This window comes from Athene noctua, chromosome 12 (genome assembly GCF_965140245.1).
Source record: "Athene noctua chromosome 12, bAthNoc1.hap1.1, whole genome shotgun sequence".
Taxonomy (NCBI): Eukaryota; Metazoa; Chordata; class Aves; order Strigiformes; family Strigidae; genus Athene; species Athene noctua.
The window spans coordinates 8,163,258-8,186,782 of NC_134048.1; the positions used below are offsets into that span (position 1 = coordinate 8,163,258).

Here is a 23,525-nt window from a genome sequence, read left to right on the forward strand (position 1 = left end):
TATATTGACAGTTATAGGAAGGATGGCAAACACTGTCATCAAAATATTTTTTGATTGACCTGAAATCACAATATTTAAAAATATTTCTCAAGAATCAACAAAGGAAATTAAGCTTATCATTCTACTTAAGAGAAGATAATCGAGTTCAATGCCCTTATGCAGAAAAGCTCTACCTCTGGTGCATGAGAATGGCTGAAGGTACAGAGTAAACTTGGGAAAAAGAACTATGACATATTTAGATGCAAGATAGCTGTGTCATATAATTTGCTGAAATACATTAAAACCAATAGAGTATTACAACATATGCACTGCAGATATTTTTTTACTCTGGTTTACTCCGAGTTAACCTCATCAAACATCTATAGAAATAAACTTGGAGTACTCATACACTTCCTTAGTGCCACAGCAGTGGCCGCCTGACATGGGATAAGGTACTATTGAAGCAATATCTTCTTAAATGGCTCCAACCAAATTGACAAAAAATTGTATTTACTCTCTAAATCTGGCATCTAGTGATTCCCTCCATTTTTCTGCATTTCTCTGTATATTTTTTGGAAAGACAAAATTTTCCAACAATCCACTGGAAAGGAATCCTAGAACAGCTCATTTTATTATGCCAGGCATAGTAGGCATACATAGTCACAAGGGCAGCACAGGAGAGGATAGAATAACTTCAGACTGGCCTCACGTTCATGACCAAGATAGCGTTACACTGAAGAGTTGAAGTCCCTTTTTTTCCCCATCGGGATCACGCATTTGGTACCCTGTTCTGAACTGCACACCTTCCAATTTACCAGCTAAACTTCATCAATTACTCTTGGCTATAGATATGAGGACTTGGCCTTCATTATGGATATATTCTGCTCCTGCTTGCTTTCTTCAGAAATACATTCTGGATTAATCTGTTGTAGAAGTTTTCCAAAAGTCATAACTTCAAACAAAATTTTGATAACTGACTGATTCCACGCTCTCTGTCTCATCAGGGACTGTGAATGCCCCTGACTCTGAGACAAAGTTAATAAAGTTTATTTACCTCAATAAATACTTGGTTCTGTCTTGTTAATCTGTTCATGTGCTAAGGAAATGTAATCATGTAACCAACTAATTCTTACGATATCTAAATGATCAAATATTACTCTCAACATGTACTGAAGACATTCACATACTATCACTATGTGAACCGTATACTATACTTGCAGAAGATGAAAAGTGAAGTTATTTTAGAGACTTTTTCTGATAAAGTTTGGCTTCATTAGTCTCCTACTGTGCTTAATACTCCCCGAAGAGCTTCCTGGGTTTTGTAATTAAAAAAAATACATAACATATGAAAAAACCCCCATAGTATTATCATTCCTAACGGTCACAATGTAATCTCAGGCCAGTTAGTAGATTCTATGCTAGTGTTAAAAATATTTGTGTACAGGTGTCATTTTTGCCTTATTTTGCACAGTCCAGTCCCATGGAATGCAGCATGTTATTGCAGCACATGACAGTATAATGTTACAACAGGTATTACAGATACAGAACAGTAACTTTGCACATGACAGGATTCTCAGGAGCTAAAAGAATGGACTCCTCTTTCTCCATTTCCCTCTTTTCTTGTTAATATTAAGGCACATATTTCTTATAAGGCTTAGATGTAACTCTTTGTTTGCAAAGTTTTGTAAGTTTTATCTTTGGTCCTTTACATTGTCATCTCAGTTTGAGTAATATATTTCCTCAGCATATAATTGCATTTTTATTAAAACATTACTGTAAATATTATACTGCATTGTTAACTGCATTACTTCATTTTGTTACAAAGTTCTTAAAGCCCAAAAAATGTCTTAAACTCTTATCTAGCTAACAGATTGAATCATGATTGTGTAACAGATTGAAATCTCCATAATGGGAGATCATATCAAAATTCCTCTGGAAGTCTGCTACTTCTTAAATGAACTATTTAAGATGCAGGGGAATACAATTGTGGGGGAGCGGGAAAGAAAGAAGTGAACTAGTGGATTCAACAAAAGAAAGGAACACAGCGTATAAGATAACTAGGCTTGTGGAAAAGGGAGCTCAAAAGCACAGTGAAGAAACAGCTGTGACTAATTTATTTTTTTTAACCAGAGGATGATAAAGGGTACCTGTCTGCTTGATTTAGGGATCAATGTGAAAAACACAAGCCTGCCTGTCTGAGAAATTGTCTTACATCAGATGCAGCAAACCTGTCTTGCTGTGCCCCTACAAATACCTAACAGCATTCACAGACCTGTTGAAGGGAAGGAGAAAAAAAGAAGGGACAGGAACTTCTATATTTTCATTTTATTCTATTCCCTGTTTTATTTACTAACATCCAGATAACCAATTAGTACAGAGTTAGCATCAGCAGGAATTCAGATGTTAACCTGTCAATGGGCTTTCTTGTGCTTTGTGTTAAAGGCGCTACATAAAGACTGCTCTAGGGACTCATATCCCCTGCGTAACACATACATACTGTATAGTGAAGTGCCATCAGTCAGGCACAGAAATGCGAGTTTCAACAAGAACAGCTGATACATTTTGACATACAGGTTACCAATATCTCCAAGCTATTGTAACTAAAAAGCAGCGCAAGTAAGACAGCTGAATGCCTGCAGTTCGTCAATTAAAATCTAGGCATTCAGCTTGAGGAATCAGGACCAAAGATTATATAAAGGTTTTAGCAACCAACATCTTTAAAAAAGGAAAAGAAAAGCAAATTCATGAGAGCAGTGAAAGGAACATAACACTCAATGCTGAGGGTTCCTTCTGGATATTCTGTGTGACAGCACTGCCCAAGCTGTACAGAATCATAGCACCAAACAATTTGGAAAGAGCTTTTTAAGACCAAAACACTGAAAAACAAACAAAACTTTATTATGCCTGTAACAGACTCGATCCTTTTTCTTGTTTTTCCACATTGAGCAAGACTATTGTACTCTCTCTCTTTGTCTAAACTCCACCAGTGTGATAATGTGATGTTGCTCTAATTTAACCCCATTATTCTTCTGTCTTTCCCGAAGTGAAATGCCACTTCTCTTCTTCCCTTTGAGGTTCATCTCAAACAACTGTCTTTGTTCTTAATGAGACCAATCCATATGTTTGCTCCTGCATATTGTGTTCAGTTAATGGGAAGATTTTCTAACACTATAAAACCCCTTCTATTATTTGTTCCAGTCAGCTTTGTGTTCTTTTCAAAAGCTGTTGTAACGGTTACCTTTGATGAAATGTCCCACATCCAACATGTTCTACTTCTGAATAGTCATCCCTCCCACGAACTCAAGCTTATTTATGTCCCTTCAGCATACGCATATCTCCTTTCTTCAATTTCTGCCCTTCTCATTGTATTGTATGTGTTTAAAAAACCTAAACCAGAATGTACAGTGAAGGTATTGCAGCAAAGTACTACACGTGAACTGATGCACCAAAACCATAATTTAGGTTATATGTCAACAATTATACTTTTAAATATCTGCTTTGCTGATTACCAATAAATCAATAAATAGCCATTATCAGAAAGAAGCAAGTTAATCTCATTGTTTACTTTGGCTGTTTTTTAGCTATTAATCAATGAACAAGAATGAAATTATGTATACTAAATACTCAGCTGTTTTTTTTCAATAAAAATCAGGAATATATATAAATAATAGAAAAGTAACTAGATTAGTGAGAGTTTTGTATGAGTGTACATGCACGGTGTGAAAACATAAAATTCACTGAAATTACTAGCTTCTTCTTTAATGTGAAACAGCTTGATGACTTTCTTGATTCAAATGTAGACTCCTGGGGCTCAAACAAGTTACTCTGGCAGCCAGATATTAACATGATATTGTCAAGTCTCAGATAAACCCTGTATCCATGCCGTGCCACATTACGCCAGAAGCAACAGCAGCACAGAATGGTGTGGCACAGAATGGTGGCCTTACACTCACCATGAGAGAACACGAGTAATCCTGGAAAATATCCAGTGTTATCAGGCACCCCATATGGACGTGAGATGTTTGCTGCTGCTTTGCTCACAAAGCAATGCTGAGGAGCCCTAGTGGTTTAAGTGGTTCTCTTTTAAAATAGATCTCATGGCTCTGTAAACATAAGGCAGGACACAGGAGCTCACACAATTGATTCCAACACTGTTGCATATAGCATGCGTAACAGTTGTATTGCTTTAGGTTACGGTGAACATGAGTCCAACAATTTATGTCCAAATTTATCTTGGTGAATACCTAGTAAACTTATCCAGCACCGAGAAATGTCTCATGGCTACTGTTACTTCATTTTTCTCTTATGTCCTTTCCCCATCAGATATCATCTGAGTTCTACCAAACAGGCTGGCTCGCTGCAGTCTAACCACTACAGCATTTATCTTGAGCAACTTTTCAATTTTTCATAGTAACCTACAACTATGACAGTATTTACTAAAACAGTTTTTCTCTCCATATTCTATTTCCTTGACAAAAAGAATACATGCTCTTCTCAAAAGGCTTAATACCATTATTTAAACATCACCTTTTACCAAATTCTTGTTTCAGGCAGGCTTATGGAACTTCTGTGGTCAAATCTTATTTTCCCAAGAAATAAGAGTTATTTCTTACATATATAAGGGTTGAAAGCTGAAAAATTCTGATTACATTCTGAAAACATACATCATACACAATTAAAAACCCTCACAACCTCACTGCATGGGACTGCAGTAGCCATACAGTAACCATAGCTACTCACTTCAATGAAAATGAAAAGAAATAGCAATGAATAACAATGAAATCATAAAATACATTATGAAGAGCCACACTGAATCCTGAAAGCTAAGAAAACCTTCTTAATATAAGGGTGAAGAGTATGTATAAAACAGACAGCTTTCTGGTTTGATTTCCCATGGACATATTTATCTCTTCAACAACATATTCCAAAGTATATGTAGGCATCCATTTAGACACTTTTGGACAGGACAAGAACGGGAGAATTTACCAGGTGTGTATTGCTGTCTGATAAATAACAAGAAATGTGCAATTTTTGTCATAATCCTGTTCCATTCAGGTATGTAAAGTAACATCTCTAGTAGAGAACTTAATGTGAAGAGAATGAAGAAAACAGATTGTTACAGTCTTGTGAAATCTAGCACAGCACCAGACTCTTCATTGTAAATTTACACAAAACATTCTGAGACTAAAATTTTGATCCAGTGCTGACAGTCTGCCAGTTTGTAAAGCAATTGTTACTGCTGACCTTTCCTTGCACCTTGTAGATTCACTAAATATATGCCATGAAGAAAAAGATCAGGCAATTCTCTCAAATACAACATGGGAGGTACAGGAAGATTTAGATCTTGTTGCTTACTTACAGGGTGATTTCTAGTATTTTAATTCTTATTTATGTATGGAACTGACATCATGTTTCAAGGCAACGAACCTTTTGTTACAAGTAGCAATAGGGCTCCATAACAGGAGTGCCTTTAAACTCTGCGAGTCTAGGAAAAAGCAACTGTTTATCATCTGGCATTCTTATACAATTTAATGTTTAACTAATGTAGAAGTTGAAGTACTACTGTCTCATGTGCAACAGAGAACTCTGCGTTCAGATAAGGGTTTTTGATGATATTTTATAAGATCAATTCTGGGAAATACTGGAAATCTGGGTACTGGTGTCATTTATTTCAGAATGGTTATTCTCTTCTCCTTTGATATTCATGCCACCAGAATAACCCACAGCGGTACAGTGGACCAAGCAATGATCTGGGTTCTGAACAGAGGTGAAACTCCAAAAATGATGTCAAAAGGCTCAGTAGCATAAGTGCCTATACTTAGGTCAAGATTATTATGCTTTCAGGAAACAAATTACAGGGCTCACACAAATTAATTACCTCTTTCTATGCCACAGACATGTAGAAAGATATTAATACAGACCCATAGAACAATTAAGGTCAAAGGAACTTCTCCAGGTCATCCAGTCCAACACACCCAGCTTGAGACACAATTTTAAAGTTAGATAAGCTTAGCTTCTCGCTCATTTTAACTCTTGATAGGAATACCCACATTTTATAACTTCAGATACCTATTTTTGGTGCCTGAAATAGGAGCAGCAAGAGGAAGAGATGAGCTTAGAGCCCTAACCATTGCTATTGACTACATAAGGGGTCTAAAGTTTGTTGGCACAAGCATATGAGACCCTTTCACACAGGCAGACTTAAACAATAAACAATCTTCTACTCTTTCCGTGTATGCTATTTTTCTGTTTAGACAAATTATACAACGTACTTTTGCATGAATAATGGAGATTATTTCCAGAACTTAAAAATTTGCTATTTACCAAAACCTATATGAAATAGATGACATAAAGATGCAGTGTTCAAGTGACTCCAGTGTCAGAGCTTCAGGCATTAGAATAAATGTTTCTCTTTGTCAGATCTGGCAGATTCATAACTTATTTGTAAATTGGGAAGACTGTTTCAAAGCCCCCCCATTCAATGATGAAATCACATTTTCCTGGTAACCCCAAGCATGTAATTTATCTTCGTCAGAAGAAAGCCTTCAATGAACAATAGAGCAAGTGTCACCTCTTTTCATTAACAAGAGATCTGCTAGTAATCCTGACTCTCCCAATCTAGATGGTATATGGATGGGAGGCGGATGATTGGGGAAGCAATGTGAACATATATGAACATGAGCATATATTAAAGAAATAGTTGCTATTTTCATATAACAAAATAACTTTTTAAACTGTCTTTTAAAAATCAGGATTTTCCTTCTTCATTTCTTATGTTTTTAGCAACCCTTGTACGTCAAATAATATCGTCTCCTCAATTTTTTATTGGTATCTAAACGCAAATCTTCCATTTTTTCAAGATGAGTTATGAATAGCAAGCTACATTTACAAGAAATACTGGCATTTCCTTGAGGTCAGATTTTTTTTTCTGCAGAAAGAAACGATGAAACAATAATAAAGTAATTTGTCATATCACTTGACTGAAATATGTGCCACTTACACCAACACGGATCAGCAGGTGCACTGCTGCATGAAGTACTCCCTCCTGCTATTACTTGCACGGTAACATTTATAATATATCAAGATGAAAATTAAAAGTGGGATTGAACAACCTTACGAAGCTGTGGAACTCCAGGGTTGCAGATGTTTAAGTACAGACAAATTTAGAAGAAAGATGATTAAAGTTGCATTTATACAAAACGTATTAATATGTCAAAAGCCAACTGATGCAACCACATAGGAATATTTTAAATAGCAACATCCTAGAAAAAAGTTATTCAAAACGCTGCCTAGGATATGTGAAAGCTCAAAGTATGGTACACAGTCACCAACATAACGGAGTGTATGAATATCTCAGTGCTATATAGGAAATCCCAACTGGGAGCAAAGCAACAATTTGAAGAAGCATAAACTAATGTCTGGGCTGAATTTAAGAAAAATATTTTAGATTAAAACTCTAAACTCAAATATAATTAGTATCATTTTATACATATACACAAAATTTCCTTTATAGAATTTCAGTAACATTTGTTTCAGATGTGTAAGAAAAGTAAAGGTCATGCTACATGTAAAATAATACTTCATCCAATTACTAAGTTACAGAATTTATATCTACACAATAAAACAAAGTCCAAAATCACCACTGCATCTTCTTCTGTATGTACCTGCTATGACACAAAAATCTGAATGGCTAATGCCTTCTTCAACTTTAAGAACAACTGGGATCTCTCTCTCAAAAAATGCCAGTCAAGCTGTTAGAGGTTACCAAGGTGCTGATTGGGTCTAAGATTCTTGTGGAAAAAAGAAAAACCAAACAAACATATGAAAAATCCAGATGGGAAAAGAACCCACCCCAAGAGCTAAATCTACAGAATAAATCATTCTCACTATCAGGAAACGCAGGTCTTAAACTCAAGAGTCTTGTTTTTGAGCAAGCAAATATGACATCCTCTGATTTAACTGTCTAAACAAAAATAGGATATTTGTATTTTAATTATGTACCTTTTAGCTCTTAACCATTGATTAAACAGTTTCCATGCTTTACGGAGATACACTTAAAATAGTTGTCAAAGCTTAACTGGCTTATGAAATAATAGATAGATTAGATAGATAAAATTCTGCCAAGGAAAACCGTATCCTGACCCAGCTTCAGAAACGGGAAACTTTGTGAGAACTTAAGATCTGGCAGACAGCCAAGACTTGGGGGGAACCAAATATCATACGCTTCAGAGGCTTCTGCAACACCAGAAAAACCTCTTCAGATAAAACTATATTAAGCAGCATTATACAGAAAGGGCTGTCCTTAAATGCAGCCAGGAAAAGCCTACTGATTTATGTGCTTTGCTTTTACGCTGAACTAAAAGAACCATGTATATTATATTCCAGCTAAAAATACCCCTAAGTACTGTTTCAATCAATGTATGAACTGCTTTCTTTCAACACAGTTCTGTTAGCTTTTGATTAATTTTCACCTCTAGTGTACTAATTGTTGAGTCCCTTAACTGGCTGATTACAATCCAATAAAAAGTGTATGCTGGACTCCTTTTCAACAAATTCTTCATCTTATTGAAAAAGAAATTATTTTGAAACAGCTGCTAGAGTATGTTTAGTATTTAGTTTACTCATCTACATCTTGTGCATGTTGTGCAAGTTTAGCATAGATTAATTATACATTATGCCTCTTAGCATGGTCACTCAGGAAAGCACAACTTGTGGTGCAGTCCAGATTTACTGTCCTTTGTCTTCACTTGCACATGCATTTTGGAACAATGAACATCTGCTCATGCTACCACTCATGAACTTCTGTATAGTATGAACCACACCTAGCAATGACAATGACAAAACACGGTGAAGGCTGTGGATTTTGTGAGGTATACACAAACAATTCATAAAGTACATGCAGATCTTTATGATTCAAAAATGTAAATTCACTAGCAGGACAACTTAGTTTTCCTTTAATGGAATTTATTTTTCATGTCAGGGTGCTTACAATCTTTTGTATACTAAGTTCATACAGGTTTTCAACTACCAAAAAAGTGCCCACATATGACAGGCATTCTAGTAAAGACAGGGTAGCATGAGCTTACAACAGATTTTTTTTCTCTGCCAGTCTGCAACAAAGTACCTGTTGAACAGTGCAATTTACTTCAAAACTACATTTTTATGATATTCATCAAAGAACACATCAGGAATGTTAAGAACTTGAAAAAAACCTATCTTTCTCACTACCCTGCCCTCTTTAGGAAGCATCCTCTGCTTGTGTCATTGCTTCTGTAAGTTCTCAGTAATCAAACTCTCCATCAGTACCTGTTATTATACGGAAGATGTATATATACATGCAAAGTGTGTCTATCCTACTGGTAGTATAATGCTCTTCCGTGTATTTTTCCCCTAGTTTCTTGACATGTAACTTTTTTTCCATAAATGAAGAAAAATGCTGGGTTTGTATCTCTACCTTATAACAAAACAACAGTTTAAACCAATGTAATTTTACTACTTCTTTCATCACACTTTCTAATGTAATTTGCCTAAGAAGTGATTTACCTTTAAGCTGATAGGTTTGAACATTACTTAAACAAATTAATGATTAAGAATTAACCATGCTGTGAACCACAGCCATGTGCTTGCTGACACTAGTAAGTGTTTGCTTGTGAGATGTACTGCCTGGAGAGGGGTAGACTGCTGAGCTTCACAAGAGAACACCCAGCTGTAAGATGACATAGGGGAATCTAAAAATGCAAGGTGAAATAAAAAAAAAAACCACCACCCTGACTTTTGACAACTTTTGACAACTGGAGTTTACCAAGATGTGTATTATGAAATCAAATTGGGTTTTATTTTTAGCCATTATCCCTCAAAATGAAATGTAACTTAATTACCTTATCATGGCACAGACAGTAATAGTTGCCACATATGAGATACAAAGGAAAAAGAGACATACTGTTACTTTGGACTAAAGAGAAAAAAATAACAGAGATTAAGTTCAAAAGTAACATCAGTCTGGGAGTTCAGAAAGTTAAGTTCTGTGTGGTTTTGTAGCAGAAAAAGCCACCAAAAATGGAACACATGGTATATGTATCTATAAACCAACACTGAAATTATATTACACATTCCCCTCCAACTAAAATAAGCAGTCACCTGTCACTTTCATTAAGTGATATTACTTCAAGAGTACCACATGCATTTTTTACTCTAAGCAGGTAAGGCAAGGAGAGTTGTTCTAGCCACAGGTTCACACAGTACATCTGAATACCAATCAGACTAGCGTTTAAAACAAGACCACCACAAAAGACAATTTATATTATGCTGCTTATACAATCTATCTTCTCTGTGAATGTAAAGAAGGCTCAGACAGAGTCGCACCACAGTGCAACAGATGATAGATGGATATTAAGATAAGAACACAAGGCTATTCAATGCCTGTACATTACAGTAAGCAAGACAAAAATGTCTTCTAAACGTGACACTTCAGAAAATAAATGGATTGAGATGCTACTCTGAAAAGGTTCATTTTATTATATATAAATTATTGTTAAATTTTGCATTTCAATAAGCTTTGTATCCTATCATTATATGACCTATAATCTTTCAACTGCACAAAACATTCATGGGCTATGCTCCTTCAGCTTAATAACGGCTGAAAATTTAAGTAGCCTAAGAACAGAAAGGTTTAAAGAACTCGTTTTGTCTACTGCTCAATCAGAAACCGTGTATTGTTTGTTAAAGGCCTCTTGACTATGCCTGGAATCTCAGACAAGTACCTCTTTAACCACTGTCCTGCAGGCAGCTGGGAAACACTGCTTTGTGTTCATCTCTCACCTTCTACATACGCTGGCGGAAGGGCTGGCCCTGCTGGTCAGCAGGAACTGTGCCACAGAGTTCAGGGACACAGGGATTTACGTATTATTTCACTGTATTTCCCAATTTGGGTATAAATAAAATTCAAGGATATATTTCTGCATATGTAATAATATGTGTTAGATGAAATCACACCTATGCATGTCACCTTCTTGATGCACTACAAATACACACGCACACAGAGCTGTAATTTGCATATACAGAACTTTTTAAATCTATAAATTAAAGAAACTATACAAATGGGAAACGACAAAGTATGCAAAGTTAAAGTTGGGTAGGAAGAGCTCTCATATTGTACTGTTACAAGTTTAAAAGACACATATGTGGTTACCTGAAGTGCTAAAAGTTTGCTAATTTTATGTAGTAGGAACCATGTAGAATATATGTTTGTGGGTTTTTTGTGGGTTTTTGTTTTGTTTTGGTTTTGTTTTTAAAGACAGCCTCAATAGCCAATTAAAATCTAGTCCAAGAACAGATTTTACAAAACACCTGTATATAAACAACAGTTGAAGAAAGCTAAGTAGATAACTTAATAAATTCTAGGATTTCCAGATTAATTTTAGAAGCATGTATCTTTAAGGAGATCAGGTAAATGTAATTATTTTTAATTTTCTGAAATAGATTATATTGTAGGTTTGCCTCAGTTGAGCTCCAAAGGATCAAACAGTGAAATTAAAAGGACTTCTTCCTCTCTATGAAATGGCTTTCTACACAGCTCAAACAAAATAAACTGAAATCAAATAACTAAAAAGAAATCTCAGGCTTTATGAAAAATATTGGTTCCACTCTATCTTCATTTTCAAAAATGTATTGATGTAACTGAAAAAACCAAAACGTCTATGACTGACGACATTGTATCATTATAAATATCAGTTGACCATAAGTCCAGAAATGGTGCTTGTAGGAATAAACTAGGTTTGAACACATATCTATAGTTCTGATGATACAGGCAAAACCACACATGCTGCACTATTCATCTTACTTTGGGAATCAGGTTTAAATATATTTCTAGGCTGCTTATGTTAATGCCAAGAGACTTAACACTTGGGCAGTATAAATTTATGGCAGATATGGGAAAAATAAAAGGCGAATAGGTCACTATGTCAAGAGAAGCAGCACAGTGGTCTGCCCTGCAGTACTCTCTTGGGGGATCTCTGGTATATTGGGTAGGGCACTTGAAAGTAACAGCACCTTGAGGATGACAGTTTCACAGAACCCCATATAACTCCAGAAAACAGCTAACCACAAAGGACTTAGATGTAGGGGAAAAAACTATAATATATCTTTTAAACATATAGAACATGTATAAATAATAACATTCTATTCTATCTTTTAAAGCTATAGAATATATATCAATAACATTCCATAGAATCTTATATACACAGAATCATATGCCTCCTCAAAAAGGAGGCTTAAGTCCTAGTGGCATCAGGGCTTGGAATAAAACCCCCCTACCTTTATTTAGTTTATTTTTGGCAGTTTTAGTGGAAAAACAATAAAAACTATTAAAAACACAGCACAGTTTTCCAGAGCTTGACCACATTCTACATTCCAGTCATCTATCTAGTCAAAGGTTAGGTAAGTATTTATTACCAAGATTCTATGACTACAGCTAATCTTAGCTGGCTAACTCACTGCAAATGAGAAGTCAGGTCTTTGCAACACACTCCAGGGTGACAGAGAAAAAGGCACATTTCAGAAATTTCAGTTTCTCAAGATCCACAATGTAACAGAAAATTAATGGTAAGAGACAACACTTCAAAGGGATCTTGAAAAAGTCTGAGTACCTAATACCATCCAATTCTTCCAGAAAACTTGTATAAAAGAGGAATTCCAGGAACTCTCACTTGGAATTTCTAACTCAAGTTGAGGTTATAAAAAAGTATGAATATTGAAGTAGACATATTTACAAGGAGAATGAAGAAGGTGAAGGAAAGGGAATTTCTAAATGTTAATTTGATTGTCACATAAAATAATGCCCAGAAGCATGACCTGGTCAAGGAACCGAATTTAGAACTACATTTAAATTAATTAAAAACAGACTAAGGAATTCAACTAGGTACACATATTCAGTGTACAGGTTTTAAAAATATTTTTTCTACATTAATTTGACAAGGAAAACAGAGGTAGATGTATTCTATTATTATGCCGCTTCCATCTTTTTAATATAAATTCGGTAAATTTTCTAAGAAAATAATTTAAAATTTACTTAGAAGGCTCAATACCTCAAACTCAGTCCTTTTATATTGTTACAATAAAGCTAAATTATGGAGGAATGATCACATCAGGAAGGTTTGAGGCTACAGTAATGTCTGTACCACAACAATCTACTCCAACAAACTGATCACAGAACTATTCTAGTGCGTTGCCAATCCAAATACTTCTTCCCACCCCAACTTCTCACTCTAGAGAGCTAACCCACTGCAAAGTCTCAGTGAACTGTTGAACTTCATCACTAAAATGCAAAGTTAAAATATCCCCAGTCAAACCAGCTACAACCCAGGTGCTCCTGCTCCAGAATGATTTCACTTAAAATCCCTGAAGGTGAACAGCAGTTGCTGTTTTTATATAACCTTTCTTAATTCATATAAAACAGTTCAACTGCTTAGATTTTATTATTTCAGATTTTGTCTGTATGAATCTCCACATGTATTTCGTGTATCTGTGTGCTCATGCTTAAGAGATATTTCTGTCTTTTCCCATTTAACTTTGTGTGCTGGTTTTGGCTGGACTAAAGTTAATTTTCTTCACAGTAGCTTGCATGGGGCTGTGTTTTGGATTTGTGCTGAAAACATTCTTGATAATTTAGAGACATTTTTATTACCGCTGAGCAGCGCCTGTGTAGAGTCAAGGACATTTCTGCCTCTCACCCTTTCTCATACAGCAAGCAGGCTGGGGGGCACAAGGAACTGGGAGGGGACACAGCCAGGACAGCTGACCCCAACTGACACGAGGGATGTCCCAGATTGTATGGCATCACACTCAGCATATAAAGCTGGGGAAGAAGGAGGAAGGAAGGGACATTTGGAGTGATGGCGTTTGTTTTCCCAAGTCCCCGTAACACATGATGGAGCCCTGCTCTCCTGGAGATGGCTGAACACCTGCCTGTCATGGGAGCTACTGAATGAATTCCTTGGTTTGCCTTGCTTGCATGTGTGGCTTTTGCTTTACCTATAAAACTGTCTTTATCTCAACCCATGAGTCTTCTCACTTTTACTCTTCTGATTATCTCTCCCATCCTACCAGGGGAGACTGAGCAAGTGGCTGCGTGGGGCTTAGTTGCCAGCTGAGGTTGAACCATGATCCTTTCAGACAATTTGATTTCTACTACCACCACAGATTTAGAAGGACATATCTGAAAAAGCACAGTAAAGGAAAACAAATACCACTTATATTTTTTGCAATAATTAGTATTTGCAAATATTAATCTTTCTATTACTACTACTTTATTACTTAACTAGCAGTATTAACTACTCTGGCAACTACGCATGCCTGAAAAGACATTGCTTCCACTGCAGACTTCACCAACTTTAAGCTACCTTAGAAGGTATGTCAATAATGCATAACACAGAAGTGACTTAGAAAATGAAGAAATCAATACATGTCAATCCTATCTATCTTCCTTCAGTTCACCTAAATCTAGCTGAAACATACTTTTCCTATTTCAATTCTGCCTCTGTTTACAGATTTTGAATCTTTTAGACTTTATTACATGTAGCAGTACTGTGCAATCATGGAAGTTCTGGTCTTAATTTCCTGATTTAGTCTTAATTTATTCCTGTATTCAGGAGATTGTTGATACAAACGCTGAATGTAAGCTACAAAAATGCAGGTGTATTGAATACTGCCTTTAAGATATGGTGCTCTCAATTATTTACAAAAGTAACTTCTATTCAGACGTAACGTTCAGAAATCAACCTACAATGAAGTCAGTTCTGAGTTGGATCTATGAAATGAAGGGTCCAAACCTTACTGCTAAGAGTAGAACATGATGAGAAATTTGACTGCAAGTACAGTTCTGTTACTTTTGACAAGGCTTTCTATAAAGAGAATGAGGCCTGACAGTGGCTAAAAAAAGAGATGCCCTTTACTCTGAATATGTCAATTCTAGTGACCAAACCAGGCACTTGGTAAATTAGAACATGTGGCTTTGTAAAATTTGTACTGTGTAATTAGCTGTTAGGAAGATTGCACAAGCTGTTTTTACTATTCAAAAGCAGCATCAATATAAGTTCCTCAAAATGATGGTATTACCACAGGATACACAAAGTCAAATTGCAGAATCAAAACTTGGGCACAAAATCTACAACTAATCCTGACAATTGCCAAATATCCTTTGAGTGGAAAGAGAGAGGGCAGCAGTACAGTTTTCCCTAACAATGAATATATTGTAGTGCTCAAAGAAGGCTGAAGAATTTGCAAGCTAGACAGGTAACAGATGAAGATTTCTGGTATCTAAAGAGAAAGAGGCCATGTGATTTTTTCATTCCATTTCCCAGATCATTTAGTTTTCCAAAATGCACTCAATTTCCCACTTCCACATGCTATTTTATCAAATAAAAATCATGCTTTATTTAAAAAAAAAGATTATGTCAGTAAGTTTCAGTAAGTCCTTCCAGGGGCCTCCTGGCATTAACACCACGTTCAATATTTTCATTAATCAGCACCAGGTAGTTCAATTCATGTGGGATTTGAGGCACAGTATTTTCCTACCCCAGACTTTGACTGAGAAAACAAAGCTTTCATTCTAAATGAAAAAAACCTGAACCAAGTACAGTCAAACATGTCCAGATTCTGAGCATATACACTACAGGAAAATCTGTCTTTGAAGCACATTTACTCTACTGAACCATCACTCAGAATTTAAACAATTATATTGGGATCAAATACTAACTCTTAATGATCCTATTTAAGGAAGTAAGCTTTGAAGAAGCATGAAAACATACTGACAGATATATCTGTAAGTCACTGGCAGGAGAAATACTGTGACATTGGTTGAAAATACTGAACTCACTTGTCCCAGTAAGGAAAGGGATATCAAGAAGTGTATAAGTCCTAGCTTTTCAACTCCGCTTATTATACCAAGCAGATTTAATTCTTCAGATACAATAAGCCCATACACTATCTACATTTCTGTCAAAATGCTTGGCCTTCCACTAACAACTTTTGAATGTAGTTATGCATCAACAATATAAAAATCTTTAATAAGGGGAAGAGTTTGCAAGTAACAGTTTAAAATAATGTACTGTCATCGTTTCCTCATTTTTTCTCTGTATTAAAAAACTGAATGTAATCAATTTTGCTTTTCCTACTATTATGGCATTAGAAACTGTAAAAATTTTGTCCCAGAGGCAGATCCAATTTGGAATAAAGGATATTATATTTCCAGTTCATAATCCAAACAAAAGAAAGTGCTTATAAAAGCAAGCTATGGAAATCATAAAGAAAGCACTGGTCAGGCTCCCTCCACTTTCACCTTAGCAGTGGGTAGAAGTAAACTTAAACTAAGGACTTATGGTACTAGTATAAAAAATATGTATATAATTTATTTTTTTAAAATCAGTTTTTTTGTCTCCCTCCTTATCCAAGTTTCACAGCATACATATGGGTATGAATAAGTAAGGGATTCTTCACCCTAACTTCATGCACAGCAGCTTGAGAACTGATTCAGATTAACATAAATGATAATACACATACATAAGGCTGTCTTTCAAAGAGGTTTGATAATTCGTAAATGCAATGTTTACACAGATCAGGTCAAGTCAAAGGGTTTGTAATATAAGTATTTAACATGTAAATCTGTTTATCACTGCTAAGGAACATGGGATGACTTCAGATGCTCGCTATCTAATATACGCAGTACACATTTAGTGCAACTCGCATGAATTTTCATTCTGATTTTTAATTACTGTGCAGTTTGTAAAGACAAAAATCCACTAAGTGAGATTGCTCTTTTTTTCTTTTATCAGAACAATTAACATTAATTGCATATTACTTCACAGGCACTACTTTTTTTACACACTCATTACTAAATAATAGATTGAATGAAGTTTGAATAGAAGCATTAAAATAAGAAGTACAGACGTTTACCCTTAAACATATTTCTATCAATATTTCTTTAGCCAGTGTTCATTAAGGAAGTAATGTAAAGCTTCATTTACACTCACTATATGTTTCAGTACTTCCATCAAAAAAAAAAAAAAGGCAGTTCCTTTTAAAATTGTTTATATTGTGTTTTTTCCAGATGTAATTTTCTTTTTATACTGTATACAGTTTTATTTGCATAATTTGTCAAAACACTTTGTGAAACCATAAAAGAAGGACAAGGATTTCATACCATTAAATAGACCTTGGTGGCAGGAAGGCAAGACACGGAATTTGCTTTAACTTGAGATTTTTAAAGTTTTAGACAAGAGTCTGAATTCATGTCTCTGTGGCGTCCATCCTGTTTTTTCACCTAATAGAGAATAAAGTAGCTGAAGGGTTTTTTTCTAAGGTTTCCAATTCATGGCTTCAATTTCTATCTCAAAATCTTAAAAAGAAATATCTACCCATCCATATGGAGGTCCAGACATGTATTTTTTAAAATTTATTAAAATCTACTTATACTGATAATAGCATAGGGACATATGATTTGTCATGGTAAACACAGGCTTAACAGCGAATTGCTTGGGTTGTGTATAGTGGATCATTATGTTCATGTCTCTGCAGTAAAGTGCTAAATAGGAATTGCCACAACAAAGACTTCTCAATGCTGACTGAGAAGGAGAAGCTAGGACATGCTGGGGTAATTTGGGAAGAAAGTGCTCTTCAGGGACCCAGGAGAGGAATCTTCAAACCAACAGGACTACCAAGCTCCACCAAAGGGAAGAAAACATGCCACAACACAAAATGCCGTGAATTATGTCTTTGTCTGAATAACCCAGGGACACCAGACGATTACATCTTGTCTTACAGTCTTGCTTGGGAGGAAAGACAGCTTCACAGAGCTTTACAGGATAAAGACATACCCTATAAAAGAAACTCCGCATGTATGTAGAATTTCTTTCTGTAGAGTATTCAACAGAACCTTGAGATAAACCTCATTATTTTGTTCTGCAGTTGCAATGATGGCACTGTACATTATACTCACTTAAATACTTTCTGCCATATAAATAAATCTGACAATGATCCCGCACAACATCTGAACCTGCCCTGTCTTCACAACCCCAATTCATGGACTAAAAACATCATTGTGGAAAGATTTTTGCTTTGGTAAATTAAAGACTAAATGAGAAGTTTTCCATGATAAACAGGCATTTTGAAAGAATGAAATACATGTTTAGCAGCTTTGATCCAATAATAAATTGGATCAAAATAAAAAATAAATAAAAGTCATCAACATAGCTATATATTTTGTAAATTCATATTAGTAGTTTAATATTTTCTTTGGTTTCCTGAAAAACTTCCATTAATGTTTTCCCTAAACTTATGTCCACATTTAATTACTGAAAATGTACCTCTACCACACAGCAGATGTGTCATTAACTATTTCTGAAAAAAAGTGAAATAAAATCACCCAGCATGAGAATACTATGAAATAAGTCAACACTAGCAGATGGTGTTTATTTTGTCACTGCTTGTGTTAAAAATTACCACCTATTTCATCAGTTTCTTTAAGGTAGAAGCTTCATGTAAAAAGTGGAAAAGCTATTTTTTATAAGCTGTCACAGAACTCCTTAAAATATAAGTTCTTGTTTTCATGGCTTCCAGTTTTCTAGGACATGGTGCAATACACAGGAGATTGGTTTGTATAAATCTAACATGATCGAGTATTTTGCTAGCAGCTCAGTCTTTCAACACACAATCTGTTTTGTTTCTCAAGCAAATTTGTAAATTCTTTAGTTCAAATAACGGTGTTTTCAAGACAAATTCTGTAACAAGTGTTAAGTCTGCTCTTAGGAGAGGCACCTGGTAGAACTGTCAGCTTGTTTTCTTCTAGGACACAATATGCAAGAGAGTTTTAGCTCCCCCTCACAATTTCCTACATTCTCATTATTTTATTTTATCATACACTTTTGGCTTTGCAGTTTACATTCTCTGCTTGATTGTTTCTTAACAAATCAGTATGTTGCATGAAGAGCAATTGTACAACCTGGACGCAGCTACTTAAAGAAATCATTCCTAAAATACCTACAATAAAACCAAGTTTTGCTCATGTATTTTTTAATGAATTTCCATTAAAATGGAACACCCCAAAACCTCCCAGAAATTCAAACCCATATAATCCTCAGTAAGGCAAATCCACATTGAAAGCAGCAAAGTGAACTAAATTCCTCAATACTGTAATTTAAACAAAATTATTATAAAAGCTCTATCCACAGTATCCATATACAGTATTTAAATACAATGTAAAATAACTTATTCATATCTGAAGACTATGGAACACCAGCCTACCATTCTCACTGATGACTTTAAACGTCATGCTATAGAGATCATCCTCCTAAATCAAATCCCCATACAATCAGTTGCATTTTGTATCTAAACATCAAAAGCACGGGATAAAATCCAATCCATTGTCTTCCCCCAGAAAAGGCATAATCCCTATTGTCATTAAATTACAGTTTAATTGATAATATCCCAAAATGACTTTAAGAATTTACTTGCACATCACAGATTACCATAGATCTTTGAGATGTATGTTTGCTGCAACAACATATCAAATACATAGCTTATTAACTATAGTCACTCAAATCTTCTTTTGGTACTGACAGGATTATACATGACTTCCAAGACTATGGACTCCGCTACAATGTTCAGACTTGTATGTTCACATTTACTAAAGATCGTCATGTTGAAACAAACAGCAAAGACGCTTGAACTGCACTACAATGGCTGCAAAGTAAACAAATAGATAGGAAATGGTAGAAAAAAAGGCTGCCTGGACTACCACTGTTAGTGCACTGCAATATGTTTTTTAATAACTTGACTCAATCCTTTCTCCCTCCCTGTTATGTCTTCTATTACACTTAATGTTCAGGTTGGCTTGCACACACTATACAGGGAACCAACCCTTTTATCTTTATTTTTTAATGGGAAGCACAGGCCTCTCGGTGTCCAATTCAAATCATACTCTAAGCAGAGCACTGTTATATATAATGCTCAACATTACACTATCTGAATGCTTCAAATGCATTAATTAATGATCTGATACATTTCTGATCTTTTGTTACATTATTTTACAGCTATAAAAAGAAACTCAGGGTGGTTTCATGCTTTTATTTGTTCGGTTTTATTTTTAATTTTGGGTGTTTAGTATGAGATAGATTTATTTGGGGGGTGGGGGGGTGTTGTGCTTTTGTTTTGTTTGGCTGGGGTTTTATAATCTATTAAGAATTCTTCTCCCAGAAAAGAAGAAGTTAGAAAAGGTGAGATTTAGGTCTACTCCAAATACTAGGTAGGGGAGATAGTTTCCTAAAGGATGCTTTTATTCTTTTTCCTTCCAGAGTCTGAACATGGATCTGACAACAGTCCTTCTGCCTGCATTTCTGAAGCACTGACCATTATAATACCCATGTTCAGCACTTAACCTCCTTTTTTCCAATTACCTCTTGGTCTGCACCAGCGGCACCTTTCTCCTTAGCAAAGCAAAGGCTGAATAGATCAAGAAACCTAACATTTTATTAGAACACAGCAAAGCAATCCACTCACTAAATGAGCACACTCAATAACTGGGTACCTTTAAAATGAGAAGTCTGAGGGCTCTACTTATGGTGATACAAAGAGTCCTCTTCTGTTGACACAACATGCACGCTGAAAGCTTTGCAACACTATTTGGATGAATTCTCAGCCAGCTGAGGCTTTAAACCAAGGTTAGTGCCATCTGTCTGGTTTTGGCAGCATCCAGACTGATGTAAAAAAATCCTATGGCACTTTTTAAAAGGAAGAGAGATAAAGTTTGGTTTGGGTCAATTCCCTTGAATTATTAACACAACAGATTTGGCTGACATCAATTCCAGTCAGCAAATTTGGATCTATAAGCTCACTGCACCTTTCTTACCAGATTTAGAGCATGCAACAACCTATTTTACTAGTCATATCATATTTAGTATGTCATTAAAAGTAGTGAGTTTGTCTCAGTTCAATTATTTTCTTACATGCATGTTATTGTCAAGCCAGAGGTGAGAATTAATACTACCACCAAATATTTTTGAGTTTCCATATAGTTATTAATACATTCTCATGTTTTTCTTAACTTCTAGGAACCCTAAACACAGTACCAAAAATTAAAAGCAATATATAAACCAAATTTGTTTGACTGGGGAAGGGTATCAGGTTGCCAGGGAAAAGAACTAAACCAAAAAGAAACAATATTTGATGAAAAGCCTCAAAGCTTCAGATGAGAAATGACATAGTTCAGATGGATGCAATTTGTACAGCAAAACCTTTCTGTGATCCTGGAAAATACAGTCGAGTACTTTTCTTTGAGATTTAGTATGGCCTAAATAGCATAGCCCATTCAATTCACCTGTGCCAAAATCCCTTCTGCAAAACTAATGATCATGAATGGTTCAGGAATGCAGAGATATATAAAGGATCATTTCCATTCTTTATTAATTTCATCTTTATTTCCAACTATACACATGCCACCTTGGGCAATTTTTAGTATTATAGATCAGCATTATGGAAATTTGATTGCTCTACCAAATGCTCGGGCTCCCACTCTTCTAAGAAGCACGGAAATACAAAAAAATCATCCTTATCTCCAGTTTGAAAACACACTGAGCATTTTTGGTCTGCATTAACTATGAAACGGTCACAGATGCTCGGTACTTTCCAGAATTTTATTTAAGAAACTGTCCCAGTATTTGCTCAGACACTGAGATTCAAAGCACAATGCCATTCACTACTTTTTACCATCAAGCAATCATTGAAAGAAATATATCAGAAAATAAAATGGGGTGAACCTTGTTTTTTATTTCTCATTTAAATATTAAGCAAGCAGAATATTATTCCCGGTTAGGGTCCTAATTTTGCAAAGCATTTACTTAAGTGCTTAAATGAAAAGCCCAAGTGGAAAGGTATCTTTCATGTATGTACTGGGTCATGGTTGCAATGAAAGAAAATAATAAAATATCAAAATATGCCTTTCATCTCATTAGGCAGTCAAATACAAGGCAAAAATTGCAGTGTTGAGGACAAAGGACTATAAAAAATTGTCCCTGCTAAATTAGTAAAGGCACATACTGATATTATAGTTAGTACAGGTGTATATATGCAGTGAATGAAAGCCATTTCTTCAGCTGAAGAAACGTCAAGAGAAAGATGTCACTGAATCATTATTTTTGTATCAAAATTCCTTAAGGTGCCTTTGGATTTATATTACTACACCTTGTTCATTTTTTCTTTTGCTAAAAAGTACACTATAAGCTTTTTTCCAGACATCCTCCTCTTCCCAAAGGAGTTTTGCTCTCAGGGAAACAAAAGGTGTGTGTGTGTGTGTGTAGCAGGAGCAAAAAGTCTTTCAGTGAGGTGATTCCCTACAAAACAAAAAAAAAAAAACAGCAAAACCTCCTGATTGTTTTACACAGCCCCTAAGATACAAAACTTCAGTGACTGTCTGATTCTGAAACTCAAAAAACTTCAAATCAAGACTAAAGATGAACTGAGCTATCAGAAAAATCTTTCATTAGAAAGTCAGATTTAAGAATCGTTACAGAAACATGTATCACATACAAGCTTTTACCAATGGGATAAAACAGATGCAACTGCTCTCGTGAAAATACTGCTGAATACAGGTACCGTATTGTTTTTAACTTGTGCCTGTGAATACCCAGATCTGGCATCTCTTCATGTCTTAGCTCTCTTTCTGCCCATGTAATGAGGCCTGTCCCATGAAGCAACATCAGGTCAGGGAAAATGCAGCTCCTTCAGTACTCAGTGATGACTCCCAGTAAAACCCCCACCCTTACTTAATTCAATGAAATTAGGAATGTAATATTCAACAATGAAATAGAAATAAGTAGAAAAGAGAGATCAGATTTATTCAATTGGATATAAATACCCGGGAGGAAAAAGCAAGCAAACAAACAAATCCCACAATACATAACACGCAGAACATAGACTAGATTAATCATTGGAAAACCCCAAATTCTAAACTAGGTTCTAAGTTTACAAAGAATACAGTTTAAGCAAGATAAAAACCTTACGTATTAGAGAGTTCTTTGTCTCAGCCAGCTGCTGCCAGCTTGTCTGTCTGTCTTTCAATTTCTCAGAAAGGTGTGTGTGAAAATCTAAATGAAATAAAACAAATACATTTTAGAGATGGCTCTTTTCCTCCTTTTCTTCCATTCCATTCACCTTTGGTGTAATACAGCCAACAGAATGTTTCACCTCCTCCCACCCAAAGCATTCTTGAATAACAAAAACATACATTACTCACTATTATCTACAGATTGAGAATTCTTTTATCTTTTTATCAGTGACATAAAAAAAGGCATACTGAGTGCAGTAGCACTGGCAAAATCTTGCTTTCCAGGAGGTCCACATATGCACTGTCAGTATCGTTAACCACAAAAAGGACAGAATGCATAAAACTCTGCGTATAATATGTGCACTAGAATTTAACCTGAAGTCCATGAAAGTTTCCATACATGCTGTACAGTAGGTATTTAAGATCATACTAAATTGTTTTCAGTTTATTATCTATT

The 23,525-nt window shown here is 35.4% G+C and overlaps 1 protein-coding gene across 15 annotated transcripts in view; it reads right to left on the reverse strand.

The window, feature by feature from the left end:
* Positions 1-23,525, reverse strand: part of TENM2 (teneurin transmembrane protein 2) — an 808,680-nt gene that overhangs the window by 289,541 nt on the left and 495,614 nt on the right. For 8 of the 15 annotated variants that reach the window (XM_074916401.1, XM_074916399.1, XM_074916396.1 and 5 more), the window contains one exon: positions 23,025-23,108. The exons of the other annotated variants lie outside the window; for them this stretch is intronic. In XM_074916401.1, the coding sequence (XP_074772502.1) occupies positions 23,025-23,108 (84 nt within the window). The remainder of the gene's footprint in view (positions 1-23,024; positions 23,109-23,525) is intronic. 15 annotated transcript variants of the gene reach the window in all.